Raw genomic sequence first — 24,826 nt, forward strand, 5'->3', positions numbered from 1 at the left:
GTCCGAGCAGGAGCTGGAGAGCCCAGCACCAACTGCATTTGTGGTCAAGTGTCTTCCAGAGCAACTTCTCATAGAAAGGACAGTATCATCTGGGTCCCCGGTTAATCACGAAAGACACTTTGATGAGTGGATGTTTGTGAAGTAGTCAGAGTGGTCTGAGTGGCCCTTGATTCATTTCTCGGTAGACTCTGCTGTCTCACACACACTTGTCTCTAGTGTCTCCAGTGTGAAGGACCCTCAGCCCCGTAGTGCTGGCTGTGCCCTGTTGACTTCTGCCGTAGACGTGAGAATCTTTAGTCTGGTTAGTCTAGTTCTTGGGATCACTGCAGTTAGAGTGTGCTGGAGCTGATCAGCCGAGAGCTGCACACCATGCCTGAGGAGTCCTTGGAGCCACCGTGGGTGGGAGGAAAGTGAAGTTAGGTTGAGACCTATGGTCTACACCTGCTCCTCGCTGTTACTCCTTGTTGAGATAAACTGAAGGAAATGTAGCTCCAAACATGAACCAAGATGGAAGAAAGAGGCTTTCAAGTGAAATGCCTGAAAATATTTCAGTAAAGAAATGTTTCCTAGTATCTTGTCTTGCTACTAATTTGGGTTAAACTCTGTTTGTTTTCTCTGTATAAAAATGACCTCAGGGCTGGCTCAGTGGTTAAGAGCACTGGCTATTTTTCCAGTGGATCTGGGTTCAATTCCCAGCACCCACATCCCTACACAACCCTTTGTAACTGTAGTACCCAGGGATCTGATATCCTCATTTGGCCTCCCTGTGCACATAATACACAGACATGCATGTTTAATCAAACATATAAATTTAAAAAATAAATAAAATCTTCAGAAAACAACAATAAGACACCCCCCTTCCAAGTGATCTCAGGGCCAACGAGGTTGCTCAGCAGGTAAAAAAGCTTGCCACCAAGCCTAGCAACTGAGTTCTATCCCCAGACCTCTTTTGTAGAGGGAGAGAACATAGTGAAAGTTGTCATCTGATCCCTACATTTGTATTCTGCTGCACACGTGGCCACACACACAAATAATTATTTTGTTCTTTTTTAATTATGTCAATACACATATACTCTAACACATAACTCCCCTTCCTGTATTTAAATCCACTTTATGTAAACCATGGGGCTACCTTCATGACCTCTGAAGCTGGTCTTGGCTCTGTCTTCCACAGAATCAGGAAGGCAAGGCATTCCTAGTCCCCACACACCCTTAGTGTATCCTAGGTTTTAGTTGGAGACTAGGAGAGAGAAGGGTCCAGTGGCATCTTCACCTCTTCTTGGCCTGCAGTGCTCTTCCCAGGATCTCAAGGCGTGCCTGGGGGTGCTTGGAGCCATTGCGCAGTTGCAGTACTGATGTTGTTCTCTAGGGCGGGGTAGCTAAGAGTCTTGCTCAAAGCTGCCCTCCTTCACCTTTCCGAGGATAAATGTGCCGAATGTGTTTAGGAAACTCAGTTGTCCCTACAATGGGATGTGAGGCTTTGAGAGAGCCTTCAGCAGTTCTGGGGCAGGTAACATAATTGACTCTGGTTAGAGACCTGCCCCCACCCAGCAGTTATGTTTGTTTGAAGAATCCCTGATGACTAATGCCTGCCTTGTAACCAGTGCTGCTGCCTGCTGGGATGAATAGCTGTCTTTTCATGCAGGAGAGGAGATGTGATTATAAAAAGCTGGAACACAGAAGTCCCCAAAGCTGTGAAAAGAGTTGAATGAATGCCTGTAATCAGGGGATAAATGCATCAGATTGCAGAGAGCTACTCCCAGCAGGAGCAGTGTCTGCATTCCTAACTGCCAGAGCCCTTCTTCCACAAATGCACCCTTGCTGTACAGATAAAAGTGACATGCATGGAGGTGGCCCCTGGGGTTATGTGACATGGCAGTGCTAAGCTGTTTCTTTCTCAGTGTATCCCTGTCACCAAGTAAGGCATTGCTATAGATTAAAATGTCAGTCCAGATTGTCTTGGTGACTTATATGTGACCAGCTGAGGACTTTGTCAGGTATTGTTCCTGTGCATTCTCACCTGATCAGCAGCAGTGTGCTCTGTCCCTGAGCAAGAGTAGAGTCCTAAGAGATACTCCTCCTGGGGACAGTAGCTTGTAGTCTTTGTTGGAGAAACTTGGTGAGACAGTTGAAAGGGCAGGGACCATTGAGTAAAGTTAGCACAATCATAGTGACTGGGCCTGCCAAGGGGGCAGTCTGTGGTCCCCAAGTAGTCAGGTCCTTTCTCTGTGTTTGATTCTAATTGTTTAGCATTTTCCCATACTAGGCCAGATTGGTTCCTGTGAAAACAGCATCCTGTCTCTAGGAAGGCACAGGTGCTTCCTGTTGGCAGTCATTACGTCCTCTGCAGTTTTGGAGGACTGCCATAGCCAGGGAATCTATTTGATTTTGTAAGGTGCCTAATACTGTGTTGTACCAAGGTCAGGTCTCCCCTAATCTGATTGGTCAGTTGGCCATGTTGTAAGTGTTGGCCCCATCCCTTGTAGGGTGAGAGCCACTGGGATAGCTTACATGGAACCTTTTAGATAGGTATAGGGGAAGTTCAGGGGGTAAACACTTAAAAGAGGGTAAAAATGTGACTATGAGGATAATAAGGATGGAAGACGTGATCAGGGTAGGAGCAGAATGGGAGGGAACCAGAGGCCCACACACACATAGAAGCTAGTGGTGGAATTTTTGTTTGGTCCCTGTGTCTTTGGGCCACATCTCAAACCAGTTAGGATCTGTTGGTGTGGAAGCTGCATTGTTTTCAGAGGAGAGCACAGATCCCATCTCAAGCTGGAGCCAGGCCTGGTCACAGAATACTGCAGCAGCCAAAGAACCAGGTTGGGTGTTAAACTGATCTGAAATGTTTCTTGGGCTTTTAGGAGCTGGTAAAGCAGTTTAATTGATCTAGGAAGACTTTAGTCTGGTTGTTCTAGTTCTGAGGGTCAAAAACTGTTCAGAGTGACAAAAAGAGGGATGAGTCGGATGGAATTGGATCCCCCTTCAGAGGTCACCCAAACTGTTTTTAGGAGTTTAGGGTGCAGATTTCTCTTTGAGCTGACGAAAGGGACAATGTAGAAAGGGCAGTAGTCAGAGCGCCTCGGAGGAGGGTCCTTCCAAGGGACCACAATGAAACTCGACAGATGGTAACAGATCCAGAAAACTGCAGGAGGTAATAACTGTACAACTTTGTAGGAACATTAGAGACAAGTCTAACATCAGTTTTGTTTAGTAAGATAAATACAATTGTCAACTGGCCAGATTGTGTACCAGAGTTCTGAAGAAGGAGAAGGTAACTATAATTAGCAGTTACACCAAACTCCCACATAAGAAACAAGCACCTGGAAGCTTTGTAAAAGAAGCTTTAAATTTAGTTAAATTCAGCATCTAATTGGCAATTTAAAAGAGAACTAGAACCCTATTGAGCCATTTTATAGGATTATCTGGCAGTTTTCAGACACCACTCGGATAGTCTGGATAAATGTCCACAACTGTGAGTGTGGTGGCAGAATATCTGGCAGCCTTCTTTAACCAGGCACATGGGTGGTTAGGGTGTGGGCCCTAGAATTAGCTTTTACTAAGAAGAAGAATGGAAAGCCAGGGTAAAGGACCCAACCAACTGAAATGGCGTACAGACCAGTCAGATGGTAGGCTTAGGTGCAGGCTCACTTGTTCACAGCATCCTCGTACGTCTGTTCTGGAAACTTTGAGGGCAAAACAGTTGTTATTTTCTGTAGTTGGACTTCCTTTTTTCAGGACAGTCACCTCCCCAATAACGACACAGAGACCTCTTATTAATTATGAAAGCTCGGCCAATAGCTTAGGCTTGTTTCTAACTAGCTCTTATAACTTAACCCATTTCTATTCATTTACATGCTGCCATGTGGTTCGTGCCTTGTTACCTCATCTTCTACATGTCATGCTTCCTCCACGTCTCCTGTGACTGCCCATCTTTTTCCCAGCACCCTTTGTGCCTGGAAATCCTGCCAGGCTATTGGCTATTTAGCTTTTTCCTAAGCCAATCAGAATAATACTTCTTCACACTGAATAAGAAGATTATTCCACAGCAGTTTGCCTGTCTGAATGTAGACTCTCAGACCTTCCATAGGCAAGAGAATTCCTTTCCCTGTCACGTGAGAGTGAGGAGTAATTCATGTTCTCTACAGATAAGGAGGCTTTTTCTAGTTTGGCCTACACAGCCAGAGACAGGAGCAGCAGACTATTGACAGGTCTTATTTTCCCATGCATCCTTATCCTGTAATGAGGCTAAGCATGAAGCTTACCCGGGTGGGGTTGTGCTCCATCCAAGGGAACGGCTCTTCCAGAGGTCCTGAGTTCAGTTCCTAACAACCACATGTTGGCTCACAACCATTTATAATGAGATCTGGTGCCCCTTCTGGTATGCAGGCACACATGCAGGCAGAACACTGTATACATAATAAATCTTAAAAAAAGAAAAGAAATGAAAAAAAATTTTTTAAAGATTTATTTATTTATTATGTATACAACATTCTGCCTCCATGTTTGCCCACACGCCAGAGGAGGGTGCCAGATCTCATTACAGATGGTTGTAAGCCACCATGTGGTTGCTGGGAATTGAACTCAGGTCCTCTGGAAGAGCAGACGGTGCTTTAAACCACTGAGCCATCTCTCCAGCCCCCTGAAAAATGTTTTTTAAAAAAGAATTTGATCGTTTATCAGGTAACTGACCATTAACTTCTATGTCTTAGTGATCTTTAACTGTTTAAAGTAAGTAATTTTTATAAAATTAAGATTTTATTTTTTCTCCATTAAATTTGTCTTAAAAATTATAATTTTGGGGGTTGGAGAGATAGCTCAGTGGTAAGAGCACTGACTGTTCTTCCAGAGAACCCAGGTTCAATTTCCAGCACCCACATGACAGCTCACTGTCTGTAACTCTAGGATCCAATGCCTTACCCAGACACATATTTAGGCAAACCACCAATACACATGAGATAAAATAAATAATTTTTTAAAAATTACAACTTTGAGTTGAAGCTCTTTTAGTATAAACTTTAAACCATAGATATAGTCCATGGGAAGACTAAACACTGACAAAGACATCCATCTGTAAGGCAGATTTTGTTAGCATGAATGGACCATTATAGCCTTAGGAGTTTATACATGGCATACTAGAGCAAATTGAGGTGACCTATATATGAATTTTTAACTATTAACTTTTCTTGAAGATTTTAAATTAATCAAGTGGTGGCGCACACCTTTGATCCCAGCACTCAGAAGGCAGAGGCAGGTAGATCTCTGTGAGTTTGAGGGCAGCCTGGTCTACAGAACGAGTTCCAGGACAGACTCCAAAGTTACACAGAGAAACCCTGTCTCGAAAAACCAGAAGACAAAACAAAGCAAAACCTTGTGATTTTCGAATTATTATTGAGAGATTTTGAACAGAGATCTTTTATCCTTTCCATGTGTGGGCATCATATTAGCTGGTTTTATTATAAATACTTTTAACCATGAAATATTCAATTAGAAATAGCTTACCTGTTTTAAGTACATATGTTTTTTTCCTGGGCTGTTTTGTTCTTCTCCTCGTCACGGAGGCTGGCCAGCCTGCCCGACAGAGGCTTTGGAGGAAATGCTGAGATACATAAGCTTGATCTGAAGCAAGCAGGTCAAATGCCCTTTCTGCCCTTCCTTCCAGCTTAGGAGTTGGGGAGAAAACAAAAAAAACACAGCTGTAACAGACACAAAGGAAAGTTGGAGAATCAGAGAGGGTTTCCGAGAAAGGAGATATTGGCATAGACATCTCAAGGCAGAACACCCGCCTTAGGAATGGTTGCTTTTACTGGCTGGCATGGATAGAGGCCTGTGGGTAGAGTAGGTAAGTCAGGCAGGAGAAACCTGCAGATTCCCATCCTTTACTTTACTCAGCAGGGCCAGGTGTTGACTTTCAAACCACAGGAATGGGGCCTGCTTAGTGGAGTTTAATTCATTTCTCATTTTTAAAGATTAATGTGTGCTAGCATTCGGATGAACCTGGTTCTGCATTTTGAGAACCTGACAGAGTGCATCACGCAGGGCAGGCCATATCCCCTCTCTTTAAAAGGCGAAACTCTGCCTACTTCTTTCTTCTTCCTCTTCCCCTTTCTCTCTCTGCATCCCTCTCTCTCCCATCCCTTACCCCCTCTTTCCCTTTCCTTCCCCTACTCCCTTTATTGCACTAAAGCTCCCCACTCTTAAGCTCTGTATAGAGTCTTTGTCTCTCACCCACCGTGGTTTTGGTTCAGACTCCTCGCTGCCAAGGACCCTCTTGTGCAGACTTATTACAATGTGAACTGGTGTTTTGCCTGTATATATTCTGTGTGAGTGTTGGATCCCCTGAAACTGGAGTTACAGAGAGTTGTGAGCTGCTGTGTGGGTGCTGGGAATTGAACCCAGGTCCTCTGGAAGAGCAGCCAGTGCTCTTAACCACTGAGCCATCTCTCCAGCCCCCTCATTTCTAATTTTTAAAAACAATATTTTAGTTTTATCTTTTATTTATGTGTATACATGTGTTTATGTGCAGTGCTTGAAAAGGCTAGCAAGGAGCATCAGATCTTCTGTAGCTGGAGTTACAGGCAGTTGGTTGTGAGCTTCCTGGCACGGGTGCTGGTAACCAAACTCTGGTCTGGAAGAATATAGCAAGAGCTTTTAACCACTTCACCATTGCTCTTGCCTTCATTTCTAACTTTAGGAGTTGTTGAAATTGTGCGTTCTTGTTATTGGAGCTATTCTTTTTTTTTTTTTAAGTTTTACTTATGTGTATGAGCATTTGCATGTATGTATGTAATGCATGCATGTACCATGTATGGGCCTGGTGCCCTTCAGAACTCAGAATAGGGTATTGGATCACCTAGAATTACAGATGGTGTGAACCACCATGCCAGAGCTGGGAACAACCCAAGTCCTCTGTTAGGAAAAAAACACTTTCTTACCCACTGAGCTCTGTCTCCAGCCCTTGTATGGGTTTTTATTTTTGTTTTCTGGTTTTTTTTTTTGGTTTTTGCTTTTGTTTTTTTCGAGACAGGGTTTCTCTGTAGCTTTGGAGCTTGTCCTAGAACTAGCTCTTGTAGACCAGGCTGGCCTCGAACTCTCAGAGATCCGCCTGCCTCTGCTTCCCGAGTGCTGGGATTAAAGGCGTGCACCACCACTGCACGGCTGTGTTTTTTTTTATATTATTATTATTATATGAGATGTGTCTTGCAATGTAGCTCAGACTATCCTTGAACTCAGCAGCAGTCTTCTTGCCTCAGCTTCCTGAATGCTGTGATTATGAACATTGCCATGCCTAGATATTAAATCTTTTTTATTTTTCAAGACAGGGTTTCTCTATGTAGCAGTCCTAGCTGTCCTGGAACTCTCTTTGTAGACCAGTCTGGCCTTGAGCTCACAGAGATCTGCCTGCTTCTGCTTCCCAAGTCGTGGGATTAAAGGCATGTGCTACCACCATCCAGCATGGCTATTAAATCTTTATCTTCATTTTATTAGTTTTTATAGTGCTGAGACCTACATGTTGGCTCCCTTAGTCCTAGTGAGAGGTATCTGCATATATAGTGGCACCATTTGTTTTAAGAGGCAGCTTCACTGCCTTCTATACAGAAAACAGGCATAACAAATACCTCCAGGTACATAAAGGGTTGAAAGCATGATCAGGGATGAAACAGTCTTAACTTGTTGTGAACTAGCCATAATTTTTTGTTTATGACGCAAGTTAAAAGCCAGAGGTAAGAAAGAAGTTGGTGGACTGGAGAGATGGCTCAGAGGTTAAGAGCATTGCCTGCTCTTCCAAAGGTCCTGAGTTCAACTCCCGGCAACCACATGGCGGCTCACAACCATCTGTAATGAGGTCTGGTGCCCTCTTCTGGCCTACAGACATACACACAGACAGAATATTGTACATATAATAAATAAATAAATATTAAAAAAAAAGAAAGAAGATGGTATGTTTAAGTTTTGAGAGTTATGGGGCAAGCTCTATGCTCAGTGTTTCTAGCTCTCCTCCATGGGCTCCTGTTGGTCTTCAGATCCATTTACTGTTAGTTTTGTACTTGCAGGCTCAGCACCAGACCAGGAATTGGAGGCATCCGATCTCGAGTTGGGATCCAACATAGTCTTCTTAGCCAGCCAACTCGCACAGCCACCTTCCAGCAGAGATTTGATGCCCGGCAGAAGATTGGTATCTCAGATGCTCGGCTCAAGCTTGGAGTCAAAGATGCCCGAGAGAAGCTTTTGCAGAAAGATGCTCGGTTTCGGATCAAAGGAAAGGTACAGGATGCCAGAGAGATGCTGAACTCACGAAAGCAGCAGAGCACTGTGCCCCAGAATCCCTGGCAGGTGGCTGATGCCCGGGAGAAGATCAGCTTGAAGAGGAGATCCCCTGCTACCTTCACAAGCCCACCCATTGGGACGGTGACCCCTGCTCTGAAACTCACCAAAACCATCCAGGTAGGCTCTGGCTCCTGCCTACATTTCCAGAAACCTGGGAAGTAAGCTAGAAGTATGCAGGAAACATTGGAGAATGGAAAAGTGCAAGGTTTTGTTTCAAGTGTTGGTTTAGCACTTTCTGCCTTAGAAAAGGGCATGGAGAATACATTAGAGACAGTCTTGTAGCAGAATATTGTCTTTTAAAGGAAAGGTCCACGAGAATGAGTGACTTTCCAAAGTGAGGCAAAAGTAGAGAAAAAATGAGAACACAAAGCATGTTGTACACATGCTATGGCAGGTACTTAGCAAATTCTATCTTATTTGTCCTCACTCAACTTCAGAATAATTACCTCAGTTTTATTTTAAAAAATAATAGTCTGGGGCTGGAGAGATGGCTCAGTGGTTAAGAGCATTGCCTGCTCTTCCAAAGATCCTGAGTTCAATTCCCGGCAACCACATGGTGGCTCACAACCATCTGTAATGAGGTCTGGTGCCCTCTTCTGGCCTGCAGACATACACACAGACAGAATATTGTATACATAGTAAATAAATAAATAAAAAAAAAATAGTCTGGGGGCTGGAGAGATGGCTCAGTGGTTAAGAGCATTGCCTGCCCTTCCAAAGGTCCTGAGTTCAATTCCCGGCAACCACATGGTGGCTCACAACCATCTGTAATGAGGTCTGGTGCCCTCTTCTGGCCTGCAGAGATACACACAGACAGAATATTGTACACATAATCAATCAATCAATAAATAAATATTTAAAAAAATAATAGTCTGAAAGAAATGTGAACTAGTGTATCTGGCATTATTCACTTATCCAGTCAATGGGAGGAACAGGATAGGTGCCCAGGAGGTAAGAATGCTTGTCTGATGTCCCAGCCACCCCACACAACCAGTACTCCAGAAGGAAAAGAAACTGCATTTAATATGTGTTAGTGTTTTAAACAGGGGTAGCAACACCAATTATTTACCAAATTCATTAAGCTCTTCAGGCCTATTATTGTTTGACCTTGGCTGATCCTTGTACATGCCAACATATTTCAAGTTCGTCGACCTACACTTAGAATGCACATGAACCTTCTGGGATGGATTATGACCACTGGATGTTTCTAGGTTCCACAGCAAAAGGCCATGGTGCCACTTCATGCTCATCCTGCTGGAATGAGGATCAATGTTGTCAATAACCACCAGGGCAAACAGGTAAAATGAGTGGGTGTGGGTGTGTGAGTGTGTGGTACCCACACCTGAGTGTGTATGCATGCATATAGTTTGATGAGGTCTGCTTGGGTAAATCAACTGAGGACTGGCCTGTGGCTCCTATTTCAAAGTGTTAGAAGGTTTTCACTTTAGAGTTTGTGAGTTTTAAGAAGAAACTTGTGTTAGGAGTGATGTCACACACCTTTAACCTTAGCGCTTAGGGAGCATAGGCAATTGAGTCTCTGTGAGTTTGAGGCTAGCCTGGTCTATGTAATGAGATGCTATTGCAGAAAAAGAAGCAGACCCTCTTTGGAGATATGATGGTTCACATTTTTAACCTCAGCACTTGGAGGCTGGACCAGAGTCCATGAATTTGAGCCCTGGAATATATAGTGAGTTCAGGACAGCCTGGATTATAGAATGAGACTTTGTTTTTTAAAATGAAACAACTAGGCGGTGGTGACACATACCTTTAGTCCAGAGAGCCTGGTCTACAGAGTGAGTGGACAGCCAAAGCTGCACAGAGAAACCCTGTCTCAAAAAAACAAACAAAAAACCAAAACCAAAACCACATAATGAAAAAAGGAAGGAAGAAAGGTAGGTCTTGTATGGTATATGTGTAATCAGGGAGGCAGAGTCAGGAGCATTACAAGGGCTGGGACAGCCTTGGCTATGTAGGGAGACCTTGTCTCTAAAAATAGAAACATTTTTTGTTTTGTTTTTGAGACAGGGTCTCATGTAGGCTGGTTTCTAGTTCATTCCTGCCTCTGCCTCCTGGTGTATGGTGCTACACATTATACCATTTCAGCACCTACACCTGAGCCTCTGGGAAGATACTTCTTACTGAGAAAGGAGAGGCATAACTGGCAGTAGAAGAGAGGAAAACTACTAAATTGTTATAAGCATTACATGTGCCTGATGTAGAAAAATACCTTCATGTTCCTGCTCACCAAGCCAGGAACTGTTGATGTTCTGCTATAGCTCCTCTCTAAGTTTGTTTTTAAAATGTGTATCAGTGTTTGTTTGCGTGTGGACTGCATGTATGCCTGGCGCTGAGTTCAGAAGAAGGTACCTGGAATGGGAGTTTAACCCATCATTTGGGTACTAGGAACCAAATCCAGGTCCTCTTTGAGAGCTGCAAGTACTCTCAATTGCTGAGCCATCTCTCTTTGTTGTTGTTTTGTTTTGATGTACTGGGAATGGAACTCAGGGCCTTATGGTGCTAGAAATACTGGACCACTGAACCATTCCAGCCCCCTCTCTGTCTTTTTTCATTTGTTGTTGCTGTTGTTAATTATTTGTAATACTTAAGTGGAATTGAGGTTATTTTCTCACCCAATTTTGTAACATTCTTTTTATTTATGATGTGTTTCAAGTTTGTATAAAAATCTTTAACAGCTGGATAATTGTTGGTTTCACTTTTTCCTTATTAGAAATACTCTCCTGTGAACACTAGGAAAATTCTCCTGTGAATTTTATCCTTTGGGATGAAACTCTTTGTCAGGTTTAGGTTTACTCCTATAGACCAGCCTGTGGGATGGATGACTTTCCAAGCCAAATGATACATAGTCATGTACTTCACAGTGGCATTGTGGTCAGTGATAGACTGCATACAATGACATATACCAGACTAGCTATATACTAGGCTCTACTATCTTACCATCTAGGCTTGTGTAAATAGTGTAAGTATACTTTGTTCTCCCACAATGAAATTTTTTTTCTCAGACTGTGTCGTTAACTGACTATAAAATGTAGAGATTCTGGATAAGCATTTGCTACTTATAAAAAGATACTTCTGAGCCAGGCAATAGTCGCACACACCTTTAATCCCAGCAGTCGAGAAGCAAAGTCAGGTAGATCTCGTTGAGTCAAAGCCAACCTGGTCTACAGAGTAAGATCCAGGACAGCTAACCAGAGCTACACAGAAAATTCCTGCCTCAAAACAAAACAAAACCAGGGCTGGAGAAATGGCTCAGAGGTCAAGAGCACTGGCTGCTCTTCTAGAGGTCCTGAGTTCAATTCCCAGCAACCACATGATGGCTCACAACCATCTGTAATAAGATCTGGTGCCCTCTTCTGGCCTGCAGACATACCTACAAACAGAACACTGTATACATAATAAATAAATAAACCTTTAAAAAAAACAACTGTGATAAGTTTAAAAAAAAACCAAAACCAAACAAAAAACGTTATTTCTAGCCATGTGTTATGTACCTGGGAGGCCGGGAACAAGAGGATTGAGTTTCAAGCCAGGCTGGGCTACTGGATTATTTCTACCAAAAAAGAATTTCCAAGCACCTATAAATCACAGTAGTTTTAAACAGTTTTTGTTGGGTTCTGTGGGTAAGAGTCACTTTGTAAGGACTTGAATCCCAAGTCTCTCCAGGCCCCTGTACTCATGTGTCCACCTCCTTCCTTAGTATCTTGTTCATTTCAGCAGCTGTTTCTCTGTTCTTGGTTCAGATGTTTGTTGTGGGCCTGCATGCCATACTAGTATTTATCGATCTGACTGATTTGTTTATTCTGGGGTGCTAGGGATCATTAAGCGACATCCCTAGCCCAACTACTGTTTCTTTGTTCTCAGAACTTATACGACCTAGATGAAGAAGATGATGTTGCAGCACCTGTTCCTAAACAGATGAAGTTTGCAGCCACAGGCAGCTTTGTCCACCACATGGTATGGTACTCTACAGTGGATGTATAGTTGTAGAGTAAAGGGCCCCTCACTGATTATGCTGTGAGTTTTTTAGAGCCGTTAACTGTCCAGCTCCACTGCTGAGACTGGGGTGTCTAGGACTTGCTTAAGATCCTATAGCAAGCTGGGTGGTGTTGGTGCATTTAGGAGGTAGAGACAGGCAGATCTCTGTGAGTTCAAGGGCCGCCTGCTCTACAGAGTGAGTTCTAGGACAGGCTCCAAACTTATACAGAGAAACCCTGTCTAAAAAAAAATCCCCTAGCAGTGAAATGAAATGAGCTGCAGTTCCCAGGGGTTGGGTTTGAGACACTTGAAGGGAATTGTCTTGGTCTGTTTTCTGCTACTGTAAAGTGAGAAAGTAGTGTCTGGGAGCTTGAGGAGGGTCCTGCTGCAAATACTCAGCTTTGGCCAGGATCCCAAGTGTGAAGTAATCTGGCTACTAGTTAAGTTTTTATAGTGGTTGTAAGTTGAGTGATGCCAGTTAATTTCATTATAAAGGGAAGAGGCCTTTTCAGTAGTTTCAGACTGTTTGGAGGTGTCTGCCTGTCTACTGGCTTAGTCTTTGGCTAATTCCAGTTTAAAAAGGAAAAAAAAACCAGTACTCAGAAGCCTGGTGAACTGACTCCACCCCATACTCTCACCTACTTCTTTGGCTGTGGAATTCCTCCTTTCTTCCTGTTTGGTGCCAGCAAACCTTAAGTCACAAAACCACCTGGCTTTAGTGTCATGCTTCTTTCTAGACATGTTAATATGAGGAGTTTCTGTTTCCAAGGGACCATATCCTCCGTTCAGGAGGGGACTGATTCCAATGGTCTGCATACTAACTCTGCCAGCCTGTCCTCACAGTCTTAGAGCCACAGAGGCTATGGCTAGGCATGGTGCCTCTGTATTGCCAGGTCAGAGACCAGAAGTTAGGAGTTCCATGCCTTCTTAGGAGAGTTCCTAGGACCAGAGTTCCTAGGGACTCAGTAGTTAAGAGTACTAACTGTTCTTCAGAGGACTCAGGCTCAATTCCCAGCACCTCACATTGCAGCTCACAACTGTCTCTAACTCCAGCTCCAGCTCCAAATACACATGCAGGCAAAACATCAATGCATAGAAAATAAAAATTAATCACTAAAAAAGAGTTCCTGTGTCCAGCCATTCTGCAAGCTGATGAGAAGCTGATCTAGAAATGAGCTTGATCTCAGGCTTTTGGCCTTCTGATCAGCTGTAAATGTAGGGTTTCCAAAAGTTTGAGTAGTGTGGGTGAGCCTCTGACTCTTGGATGAGTTTCTTGCTCAAAGCTGTATGGAATCCTCTTGCCCTGTGGAAAGTGGCTTCTTTGTGCCTCCCTCCCATCAAGGGTTCTAGTCAGTGCTTGGGCTGTATGTGCTTGTCGATCTTGAGCCTGCGTGTGTGTGCACACACACACACATCCATACACCCCAGTGTATATTGCTAGTACTGATAACCTCACCCCTCAGGCTTGGACTAGGAAGTTTTGAGGGTCTTGCTCTAGCTAGCTGTTAGCCCTTCAGACAGTAGTCTGTGTCTTGGCCTGGCAGTCATGGCACACTTTTACTTCCAGCACTCAGGAGGCAGAGACAGGCAGATCTCTGTGAGTTCGAGGCCAGCCTGCTCTACAAAATAAATTCCAGCACAGCCAGGGTGTTTACACAGAGAAACTCTGTCTCTAAAAACAAAACAAAAAGACTGTGTCTCTGGCTTCTCAGATTCCTTTCTGCCTGTTTGTGTAGACTGGACTGAGCAGTTCCAAGCTGTCCATGTCCAAGGCCCTCCCTCTCACAAAAGTGGTTCAGAATGATGCCTACACAGCTCCTGTTCTCCCCTCCTCTGTTCGAACCAAAGCCTTGACCAACATGTCCCGGACGCTAGTGAACAAGGAGGAGCCTCCCAAAGAGCTGCCACCTGCTGAGGTAAGGTAAAAGTTACCATTCCAGCCAGAGTCAGCCTGTGTGGGTGGTCACTGTCCTGTGTGTACCCCATGGGTCCTCAGAACTCCCCTGTGAAGTGGATGTTTGCCATCCCTTTCTGCAAGTGAATAAAATCCAGTACCTGGAGACCCTTACCCTCAATGAGCTTGCTGGCCAGTGAAGACCCTTGGGGAGAGGTCACTCTGTGTAGTGACATGGCATGAGGGTCCCAGAAGAAAGCTACTGAGAACCTTGAAGAAACATGTTGCGCCTCTCAGGAATTTAAGCCTATGCCTTTACTAAGCCTGAGCTGACTGAGTCTGGGAGCATGGATAACATTCCATGCAGAGGCTTGGGTCTGAAGGGTCTGCATACCTAAGAAGTAGCAGGAATCTGATGGCCTCTGTAGTCCAAGAGGCCCAGTGTGATAGATGGACTCTGAATGGGTTTTCTGCTGTGCCTGGAGTGATTTTGTGTTATACATGCTGCCTTTTGACTCCTTGTCCATTCTTGTCTCTGGTAGCCTGTGCTCAGCCCCTTGGAAGGCACCAAGATGACTGTGAATAATCTGCACCCTCGAGTCACAGAGGAGGACATTGTTGTAAGTACCGTCACAGCTGCCTGACCTTTAGGTCACAGGCTGCTTCTGCAGTACAAGTCTGTAGGACCACATCATTAAGGATTTGCTGGAACTCAGAGGATACTCATGCTCAGGGCAAATCTTTTACCACCCAGGATACAGGGCCAAGGATACAGGGCCAAGTTACCAAAGGTGCAGTAAGGGAAACAGATACTGACTTCTGGTGAGGTAACAGGATGGACTTATTCCCTCCAACAAGTTAGTATCACACTTGAAACAAACGACTTAAAGACTTAGTGTCCGGGGCTTTATTGGAGACTGGTAGTCACTTGGGCATCATGTGCTTAGCATGTACCAGAATTCCATAACTGTGCGGAAATAAAGCAAGTATTCACTATAAGCCATACTATGTACAGTGTGGTGAGCTACTTTGTTAGTTCCTAGTGTTGGAAGGCCCAGGTTTTGGGCACCAGCCAGAGGCTTCACAGGAGTTCAGCAGATCTGTCCTGGGGTGGCAGAGATAGGGGCTCTTTATGAGGAAAGAGCCTTGGAGGCAGCCCTTGAGAGCACAGCATTGGTGCAACTGTTTGCTTTCTTCTACGGGGCCTCTAAATAGCCTCCTGTCCAGCCTGCCTACATCATGGCATGTCTTTCATGACAGGGCTAGGAGGGTCCCTGTCATACCTGTCTTAGTTACGTTCCTCTTGCTGTTTTCTGTGGTCAAACACCATGAGGAAAACAACTAAAAAGAAAGGATTTAATATGGGGCTTAGGGTTTCAGAGGGTAGAGTCCACAGTGATGGAGCAAAGGCATGGTAGCAGGAACAGTTGAGAACTCACAATTTGGTCTACAAGTAGGAGGCAGAAAGAACAAATACTGGGAATAGGGTGAGTTTTGAAATCTCAAAGCCAATGACACCTCCTCCAATAAGACCATACCTCCTAATCCTTCCCAAACAGTTCCACTATCTGCAGCCCAGGCATTCCAACATAAGAGCTTATGGGGACCATTGTCATTGTACAACATTGCTGATTGGTGTTTCCCCTGAGTCTTTGGAACATCTTGTCTCCTTTGTGAGTTTAGTGATTCCATCTTCTGAAGGAGCAAGATAGCTTGGCAGGGTTTGGTAGGTGACCTCTGTAGATTGCCTTCTTGTCCTGACTCTGAGAGTCATGGGCATAGCTAAGGTGCCTGGTAAATATGAGCCTGGAAACGGCCAGCACTTTCTTTTCACTCAGCGGATATTAGGCAGACAACAGAGGTATTCATTTAGAAACCCAAGCACCCTTTGGACTGTCAGATCATAAAATGAGTCCGGCTGGAGAGTCCAACTGCTCCCTGCAGTCGTATCTCAGGTTTTCGCAGCTCCTCCTGTGACCAGTATATTTTTTGCTGGGTAACTGAAGTCCAAAGTGCTGGGTGGGCAGCTTTAGAACTAAGAGGCCTCTCTTTCTTCTTTAGCAGAAGCGGTACACATAGACAAACATTCACAGAGTACATGCACAAGTGTGCACCCAAGAGCTTGAGAGCATTCTGGCTTTAGTTAAGACTTGGCAAGCTATAAAGAATTGAAACTTTTTTTCCTGATTCTAAAAGTAAGTGAGATTGGGTGTGGTGGTACACACCTCTAATTCCAGCACTTGAGAGGTAGGGGCTGGTGGATGTCTGAGTTCGAGGCTGCTCAACAGAGTGTGTTCTAGGACAGCCAAAGCTAAACAGAGAAACACAGTCTCAAAACTAGAAACACGCCCCCCCCCCAAAAAAAAGGTAACCGTGAGCTGAAATGGCCTCTACTCATAATTCTAGCTATTCTGGAGACTGAGCTAAAAGTATCAGAAGTTCAAGGCCAGCCTGGGTAACACGACAACAGTAGAATAACAGCTTATCGAGCACTTTCTGTTTACCAGATACTTTGTGTGAAAGATCTTTGAAAAGATGCAAGTGGAAAATAAAACTCAGAATATTCTGTCAGTAATAAATCCTACAACTTTTTGTGCAGATAAGTGACATTAAAAGAACAGCAGTAAGGTCGGGCAGGCTTGGTGGTGCACATCTTTAATCCCTGCACCTGGGAGGCAGAGGCAGGTGGACTTCTAAGTTTAAGGAGTGAGTTTTAGGACAGCTAGGGGTGCGTGCATAGTGAAGTCATTTCGGAGATCTTTTCAATGGCCTTTTTGTCTCAAAACATTATAGACATGATGGCATGTAATAAATAGATTTAAGTTCTGATTGACCCCCTCATACATCTCCTTATCCCTCTCTGGCCTCTGCCTCCTGGCGAGGTGATTAGAGAACAAAGACAGCACCCCAAAGGCTGGGGCAGGGAGCCGTCTAGGAGAGCACACAGCCCAGTAGAAGTCATCACTCAGCTGGTGCTCAGAGAACCATGTCAAATCCTGGGAATTCCTCTGTCATCAAACACTCTATGACTCTCAATTGCCCTCAGTAGAACACCAGCATCCATAGTTTCAACAACCCCTTCCTGGGATGCATTGGCAGCTGCTTTTAATGAACTTGTGAACCATGTTGTAGTTCTATCATAGAGCTCTCTGAGGTTCCACAATTGTAAACACTGTTGACCTGCACAAAGAGAACTTGGAGGTGACTTCATGGGATGTCCCAAGCACTGCAAGCAGAGAATACCAAAAGAAAAGAATCTGCTCTGAAATCTTGGGCATAGGGCTGCAGAGCAGTCCTTGGAGAGTGTGAATGGCAGGGAGTCAGGGTTTCTTCCCAACCTCACTTGTCCTTTGCAGGAGCTTTTCTGTGTATGTGGAGCCCTCAAACGCGCTCGGCTGGTCCATCCTGGGGTAGCAGAAGTTGTCTTTGTGAAAAAGGATGATGCCATCACTGCTTACAAGAAGTACAACAACCGATGTCTGGACGGTAAGTTAGAAGGGAGCCACCACCAGGTAGACATCTGGGACCTTCAGGGTAACAGGAAGAGGCAGTGACATGCACTCTGTGCATAATGCATCCCTGTGGATGAGTATCTTAGGGTCTTGTTGGGAAAGCAAGCTTCTCATTTGGGCTTGCTAGGACACAGGTTTATCAGAGGCCTGGAATCTTGGCTATATGTAGTCTTCTGGGTGAGATCTACCAGTGAGTAAACAACTTTTTATATATATATATATATATCTCAAGCTAAATAGTAGAGAGGAGCTTTGTGCCATGCTACTTTCTAGTTGCTCATTGTGTATGTGATGAGAACCTGCTGAGGACCAGGGCCCTGGACTAGAATCAGGGAGGCAGAGAATAATAGCCTTGGAGGTGCTCTGGTTTGCATGTGCTTGTCTGCCATGTGTGCATCTTCTAGAGAAATGTCCATACAGTCTTTGCCAAGTCTATAGTTGGATTCTTTTTTGGTTTTTGAAACCGGCTTTCTCTGTGTAGCCTTGACTGTCCAGGAACTCACTCTGTAGACCAGGCTGGCCTTGAACTCACAGAGATCCACCTGCCTCTGAGAATCCAGTGCTGGCTGGATTCTCATTCTCATTCATATTCTCTCTCTCTCTCTGAAGACTGAGTTGTAAAGAAGATGTAATTACAAGACTAGGGAGGCAGCTCAGTGGGTTAAGTGCAAGCATAGCATAAGGACCTGAGTTGAGGTTCCCTCACCCATCTCACCCATATAAAAGGTTACATGCTTCTGCAATACCACAACTGTTGGCACAGGGACAGGTGGATCCTTAGGTTTGCTAGCCAGTCAGTGAGAGACTCTGCCTCAAACAATAAGTAACTAAATGAGTAAATACCTAAATGAATAATAAGGTGAAACGCAATAGAGGAAGACACTGATGTTGACCTCTGACCTCCACATGCTCACCCTTACACCATACACAAGAGTCCTTCATATAATTTTAGGTCAGGTCTTTGAGTGGGTAAATTTATTTTGCAGCGTGTTGTGTCTGTGCATCCCCCATCAGCCTATTCCTTTTTCTTGATGGGGTGATATTATTGGTTTGCAAGCAACAGGGTCTCGCACGTAGCTCAGTCTGGCCTCAAACTCAAAGCAATATTCCTGCCTCTACCTCCCAAGGGCATAGTTTACAAGCATTCTCCACTAGGCACACCTTCGTTTTATTTTATTTTATTTTTCAGTACTTGGGTTTAAACCAAAGGCCTCACATATGCTTGGTAAACACTGTCCCCCTCTGGCCCTATGCCTTTAGCAGCATTAACTAGACATGCAGCCCTTCCTTCCAGGTTACCATTTCTAATCGTCATAACTGAGACTATCTAGCCTGGACTGTGTAGTTTCAGGACAGCCTAGTCTACATAATTAGACCTTGTTCAAACAAAACAAATCCATTATAAATATAGGTTATTAGTTGGTCTGATTTCAGTATTATGTTTCAAAGATAGGCAGGCTAGAAAGAGACAGGAATGCCTAGTCAGTGGAGCAGCCAGGGCACACATTTCTGATGCAGCTTACTGTAGCACAGCAGATATAATAACACTGAGACAGCTTCAGGCAGTACAGAATGACCAAAATGTGACAGAGGCCAGGGAATAGTAACACACGCCTTTAATCCTAACAAGCAGAGTTCAAGGCCAGCCTGGTATATAGAGCAAATTTCAGGACAGACTCCAAAGGTACACAGACAAACCCTGTCTTGAAAAATCAAAAACAAATTAATAATAATAAAAAAAAGTGACAGACTTAGAGTTAGCACTGCTCCTGCAGAAGTGGCCCTGATAACCTCATTCATTCGGGGTACCAGGAACCTTCAGTTTGAAGAAAGGAAGGGGGGGATAAACCTCAAGGGCACTGTAATGCAGAGAATGGCACAGGGCCTGGGGTCAGCAATATGGATTCAGTCCAGTTTCACCTTTGCTTTCCTTTAAGTGGATTCAGTGATCCACCCACATGCACAACTAATAATCAGATTTTTGGTTCCTTCAATGAGTTCAGTGTGTATTTTGAACTTTTCTTTAGGATTGCTCAAGGGTTTGCAGCGCACATGGTAATCTATCAGAACCTGTTTCAGGTTGGTACAGAAATGCTCTCACACAGCTCTGTTCCTTTGCGCCATGACTCACTGTGCAAGTGCAGCCTCAGCGCTTGATCCTGTTGGACAGGGAGAGTCTCACATACATCTTTAAATTTGTTTCATGTAGGGTCCTGGTATGAACATTTCTTGTTGTCTGATATTTTTTGTCCCATCCTGTTCTTGTCCTGCCCGGTTCCTACAGTCATTAAGACCTAAAGAAATCACACAGAGGTCTACATTAGTTATAAACTGATTGGCCCATTAGCTCAGGCTTCTTATTAACTCTTATAACTATATTAGCCCATTATTCTTGTCTATGTTAGCCACGTGGCTCGCTACCTTATTCAGCGAGGCAGTCACATCTTGTTTCTTCTGTGGCTGGGTCACAAGTGCAGACTAGGACTTCCTTCCCAGAATTCTCCTGTTCTCATTGACCCACCTCTACTTCCTGCCTGGCTACTGGCCAATCAGCATCTATTTAAAATGTAACTGACAGAATACAGACCATTGTCCCACACCAATTTTCCTTACTATGTGTCTCACAGACTTATTTGAGCTGCTTCTCACTACATAGTTCCATCCCCATCCTACACAGTCACCGACTCCAGTGTGAAGCAGAGTTCTGACCTTTTTGCTTCCTAATCTCATTACTGAGGGTCCCGTACACTCTCAGGTTTCCTTAGTGTCTACATGTGTTAGTGTGTTTTCTGTTGCTGTGATGAGTACTTGAGGCTGTATTCTTTATACCGGAAAGAGAGAGGTTCATTTGGGATTTTCAGAGGCACTACTAGCATTGATTTGGCTTATGCGAGGACTTACTGAACCAGGCCCGTTCTCATCACTCAGTACACCATACTCAGGGATCACACATTTTACAAAAGACAAAGAGTTTGTTAGCAAGAGTAAGCATGGAGATGGGGACAGACTTTTCAAATCACTTTCCGAGGATGGAGTTTAGGGGTCTAGTGGGTGAAAGAGTGGTCAGACTTCCCAGCTCTGTAGGACACGCATTCAGAAAATGGCCAGTTAGCTGCCCCCAGATCTCCATGCTAGATAGCTTCTGTTCGTTCTGCACGAGGTACCCCAGGCTGACTGTAAACTTGGAATCCTCCTGCATGAGTCTCTCAATACTTAGATTTCAGAGCTGGGGCACTAATGTCTGGCTTTAGTAGGAGGATTTGACCCTTGGTCATGCTGTTGGTGACCTTTGTCCTCTAATGAGGAACAGGTCTCTTGATGGAACCTTTTTCTTTTTTGGTTCCCAGGGCAACCCATGAAGTGCAACCTTCATATGAATGGGAATGTCATCACCTCAGACCAACCCATCCTGCTGTAAGTGCCAAGGGGATCAAGCTGGGAAAAGTTCTCTGCTTGTTTGCTCTACATAGTCACCTCTTCTGTTTTGGGGGGTAAAGCCTCATCACGGCTTTTTTTTTGTTCTCCATTCCATCTCTGTTCTGATATTCAGCGGTCATCGGGGCACTTAAATTAGAACCAAGCGGTTTATCTCAGACTGTCCCCAAGGTTTGAATACAGTGAACTCTGAGGGGAGTGGAAAGCAAACCAGTCTCCTCCCCTTTGTGTGACTGACATTTCTAGGTGAAAAGTAACTGACTGTGCTGAGTTGGTGCTGGAGCACTCCTGGGCACGTGTGCCTGGCTTACTGTTGAGGACTTTTTGGAGCCTGAGATGCATAGAATGTTGAGGCTGGCAGGATAGAATTTTCTTGAAAGGGGCAATAATACCCAAGGAGAAGGTGAGAATTGCCAAGGTAGGTGGAATTGTGCCAGGCAGGCCTAGAATAGACTTGGACATGCAGAGGCAGGATTTGAATCTGGGTAATAGACAGTGATTAGACAAATCTGTAAAACTGTCCCAGGAGTAAGTGTTTTGGAAAGGGGAAAGAGAGAAAGCTCAGTAATAAGAGTACATGCTGGGGGCTGGAGAGATGGCTCGGTGGTTAAGAGCACTGACTGCTCTTCCAGAGGTCCTGAGTTCAATTCCCAGCAACCACATGGTGGCTCCCAGCCATCTGCAGTGAGATCTGGCGCCCTCTTCTGGCATGCGGGCATACATGGAGGCAGAATGTTGTATACATAATAAATAAATAAAATCTTTTTTAAAAAAAAAAAGAGTGCATGCTACTCTTGCAGAGGACACAGGATTGGTTCCCCATGTTGGGCATCTAAACCGTCTGTGAGCACTCACATGCACAGACACATATAAACATAATTTTAAATTTAAAAAGTATTGAAGGGGGCTGGAGAGATGGCTCAGCGGTTAAGAGCACTGGCTGCTCTCCCAGAGGTCCCGAGTTCAATTCCCAGCAACCACATGGTGGCTCACAACCATCTGTAATGGGAACTAGCACCCTCCTCTGGCGTGCGGGTATACATAGAGGCAGAATATTATGTACATAATAAATAAATCAGTCTTTAAAAAAATATTGAAGGTTTTTATGCTNTTTTTTGAGACAGGGTTTCTCTGTAGCTTTGGAGCCTGTCCTGGCACTAGCTCTTGTAGATCAGGCTGGCCTGGAACTCACAGAGATCCGCCTGCCTCTGCCTCCCGAGTGCTGGGATTAAAGGCGTGCGCCACCACTGCCCGGCTTTGAAGGTTTTTATGATGTGATAAATTAGGAGGAAGTCATTGGCTAACCAGAGTTATTGTAGTTGATTTATGTTAGACTTTGAAATATTTGTGTCATGTGTGACCACCTAGAAGAACATGCAGTATTTCTAGACTTGAAACTCTGGCACTCAGCAGGCTGCAGCTAGTTTTTTGTTGTCTTCGTTTGTTTAGTAGAAAATAAGAAAAAGAGAAGTCTCCTACAAGATGAAGTCAAATAGAGGGTATGGAGAGCTTTACACCCCATGCCTAGCTCCCAACAGTGGTGAGACCCAGCCCCACCTAAGGAGAAACTAACAGGGATTTGGTTCTCTGCTCTCTCAGGCGGCTGAGTGACAGCCCCTCAGTGAAGAAGGAGAGTGAGCTGCCTCGGCGGGGGAATCCTGCCTCCTCTTCTAACCCTCCAGCCGAAGTGGACCCTGACACCATTCTCAAAGCTCTCTTCAAGTCATCAGGGGCCTCTGTGACCACACAGCCCACAGAATTCAAAATCAAACTTTGAGGAGGGGAGTGAGGGAGCCAGAAGCAGGGCAGAGGAGGGTGGCTCTGTTTCCCAAGGCAAAGCTTGTGACCAATGGGCCGTCGGACTGAAGCCCCCTGAGCAAGGGACAAGGCACCAGGGAGAGCTTCCTCATTGGACGGGACCCACCTTGCCCTTCTGTACGTTACATTTCTGTAGTGTGTTTCTTCTTTGCTCCGCTCATCACCAAGGTAGGCTGTGTTTGTCTGTGTACCTCCCCTACCCTCGGCCTCAGGCTGATTTCTTCCCTAGGAATGGTGCACTGTTTCCCTGGGGTAGCCTCGTGGCCCCATGGGACACAGGGCTGGAGGGCTGTCAGAGAGACTGCTTTTTTGTTTTCAGGAGTTTTCTTGTTCTGTTGAAGTTTTACAAACAAAACAGAACGAATGGGGACCTCCTACTATTCGGTGGGCACCAGGTCAGGTCTCTGGCCTCTGGTCTTTTCACCACTGTTATCTTCAGCCTGACTGCTAATGTGCAGAGCTCTATGACAGGGACGGGTAGGGTGGCTATGTTGCCAGCTCCTGGCTGCCTGTGCTGTCTTGGGCAACCCAAAAGGATTTCCCAGAGTTCATGTACCCTTGTTAGAGTTGTGCCGAAGGCCCTGGCCCAGTTCTCTCTGCTTCTAGATAGAAGCACAGGAAGGAACCTCTGCCATTAGCCCTCTTGGTTCTCACCTGACAGGGCAACACCACAGCCTGGTTTTGGTGCAGGTTCCAGCTGCAAGTTAGTTGGGCCTTTTTCTAGGCTGTACCCACAGGCTGCAGCACAGTGGACTCGGGAGAGATTGATTGAATGGGAGCTGTTGGCTGGCTCTGGCTGTGCCTTTCTGGCTTCAGTTATCTATAGAACCGCAATCAGGGTTGCCCAAAGTGCAGCTGCCACCATGGCATTGTCTCTGTTAGAGTGAGTGACCTACGCTGCCATGAGTGGTCCGAGAGTAGAGCCGACTACCACAGCTGGTGGGCTATTTCCTACAGCGTGTTCCTAGACTGGTGCAGAACTATGGAGCTTAGGCAGGGCCGACGATTGGGCAGCACTGTTCCAAAGCTGGTCAGTAGTCCTCTGACAGTGGGAACAGGACATTTTAAGCTGTCACAGCTGTAGCAGGATTCTAAGGGCACTCATTCCAGTAGTATGTGCTGTGTTGTAAAGGCACAAGCTGAGGAAATAAAGGAAGCTGAGACACCATGACCCTCTCAAAACCAGCCCAGAAAAAAGGACTTCAATTAATTCATGTTCTCCTGGAGTTAGATCTGCCCATCTAGAAGGATCTAGTTTGAGCCAAAATCAGTCCTTCAGCTCTGAGATTGCCCAGCTAAGGAATCCAGCAACGGTATCTAGGGTGCTGCACTCTGCTCTTTAAAGACGTCTGCTTCTCTTAAATCCTTCTAAATGGACACAAACTCAATTCTTCTCAACAACTAGAAGACATTCCCCCATGCTTCACCCTTCCTGGCCCAAGAGAACACCAAGACACTAGGGCCTCTGCTACTCGGAACAGTTGGCATGCCTTTTGGTTTGTGTAGAGTAGGGATGGCCTAGGCCTTTCCCAGTTTCCTTGCTCTTGTTGAATCAGGCATGCTCTGTCTGTACAGCACAGTTGAACCGAGTCAGCCTCAGCCTCCTGGCTGTGTGGTACGTTGTGGGGTGGGGGTGGCCTCCTGCATTTCAGAATGACCTCTTGGGAAACAGAAAAGGTGGGCCAACCCTCATGTCCCATTCCCTTGCATTACTACTTAGTGTCTTGTTCAGGAGAGAAAGGCATTATAGGATGGAGGGGCTTATTACTTTCCATTTCTCAATAAATGTTTGTTATTCCTAACCTTGAGCTGTAATGTCTTTATTTATTTTGCAAATGTACAT

The 24,826-nt window shown here is 45.0% G+C and overlaps 1 protein-coding gene across 2 annotated transcripts in view; it reads left to right on the forward strand.

The window, feature by feature from the left end:
• The window catches only part of Poldip3 (DNA polymerase delta interacting protein 3), a 28,480-nt gene extending 3,695 nt beyond the window's left edge, over positions 1-24,785 (forward strand). The window contains exons 2-9 of one of the 2 annotated variants that reach the window (XM_050128672.1): positions 8,058-8,448; positions 9,543-9,629; positions 12,211-12,303; positions 14,061-14,240; positions 14,761-14,838; positions 17,575-17,704; positions 21,078-21,144; positions 22,765-24,785. In XM_050128672.1, the coding sequence (XP_049984629.1) occupies positions 8,058-8,448; positions 9,543-9,629; positions 12,211-12,303; positions 14,061-14,240; positions 14,761-14,838; positions 17,575-17,704; positions 21,078-21,144; positions 22,765-22,942 (1,204 nt within the window). In that variant the 3' untranslated portion in view covers positions 22,943-24,785. The remainder of the gene's footprint in view (positions 1-8,057; positions 8,449-9,542; positions 9,630-12,210; positions 12,304-14,060; positions 14,241-14,760; positions 14,839-17,574; positions 17,705-21,077; positions 21,145-22,764) is intronic. The other variant, XM_050128682.1, reaches the window with a different exon arrangement.
• Positions 24,786-24,826: the final 41 nt, after the last annotated feature.

Source organism: Alexandromys fortis, unplaced genomic scaffold (assembly GCF_014885135.2).
Source record: "Alexandromys fortis isolate MF-2015 unplaced genomic scaffold, M_Fortis_MF-2015_v1.1 scaffold_28, whole genome shotgun sequence".
Lineage (NCBI taxonomy): Eukaryota > Metazoa > Chordata > Mammalia > Rodentia > Cricetidae > Alexandromys > Alexandromys fortis.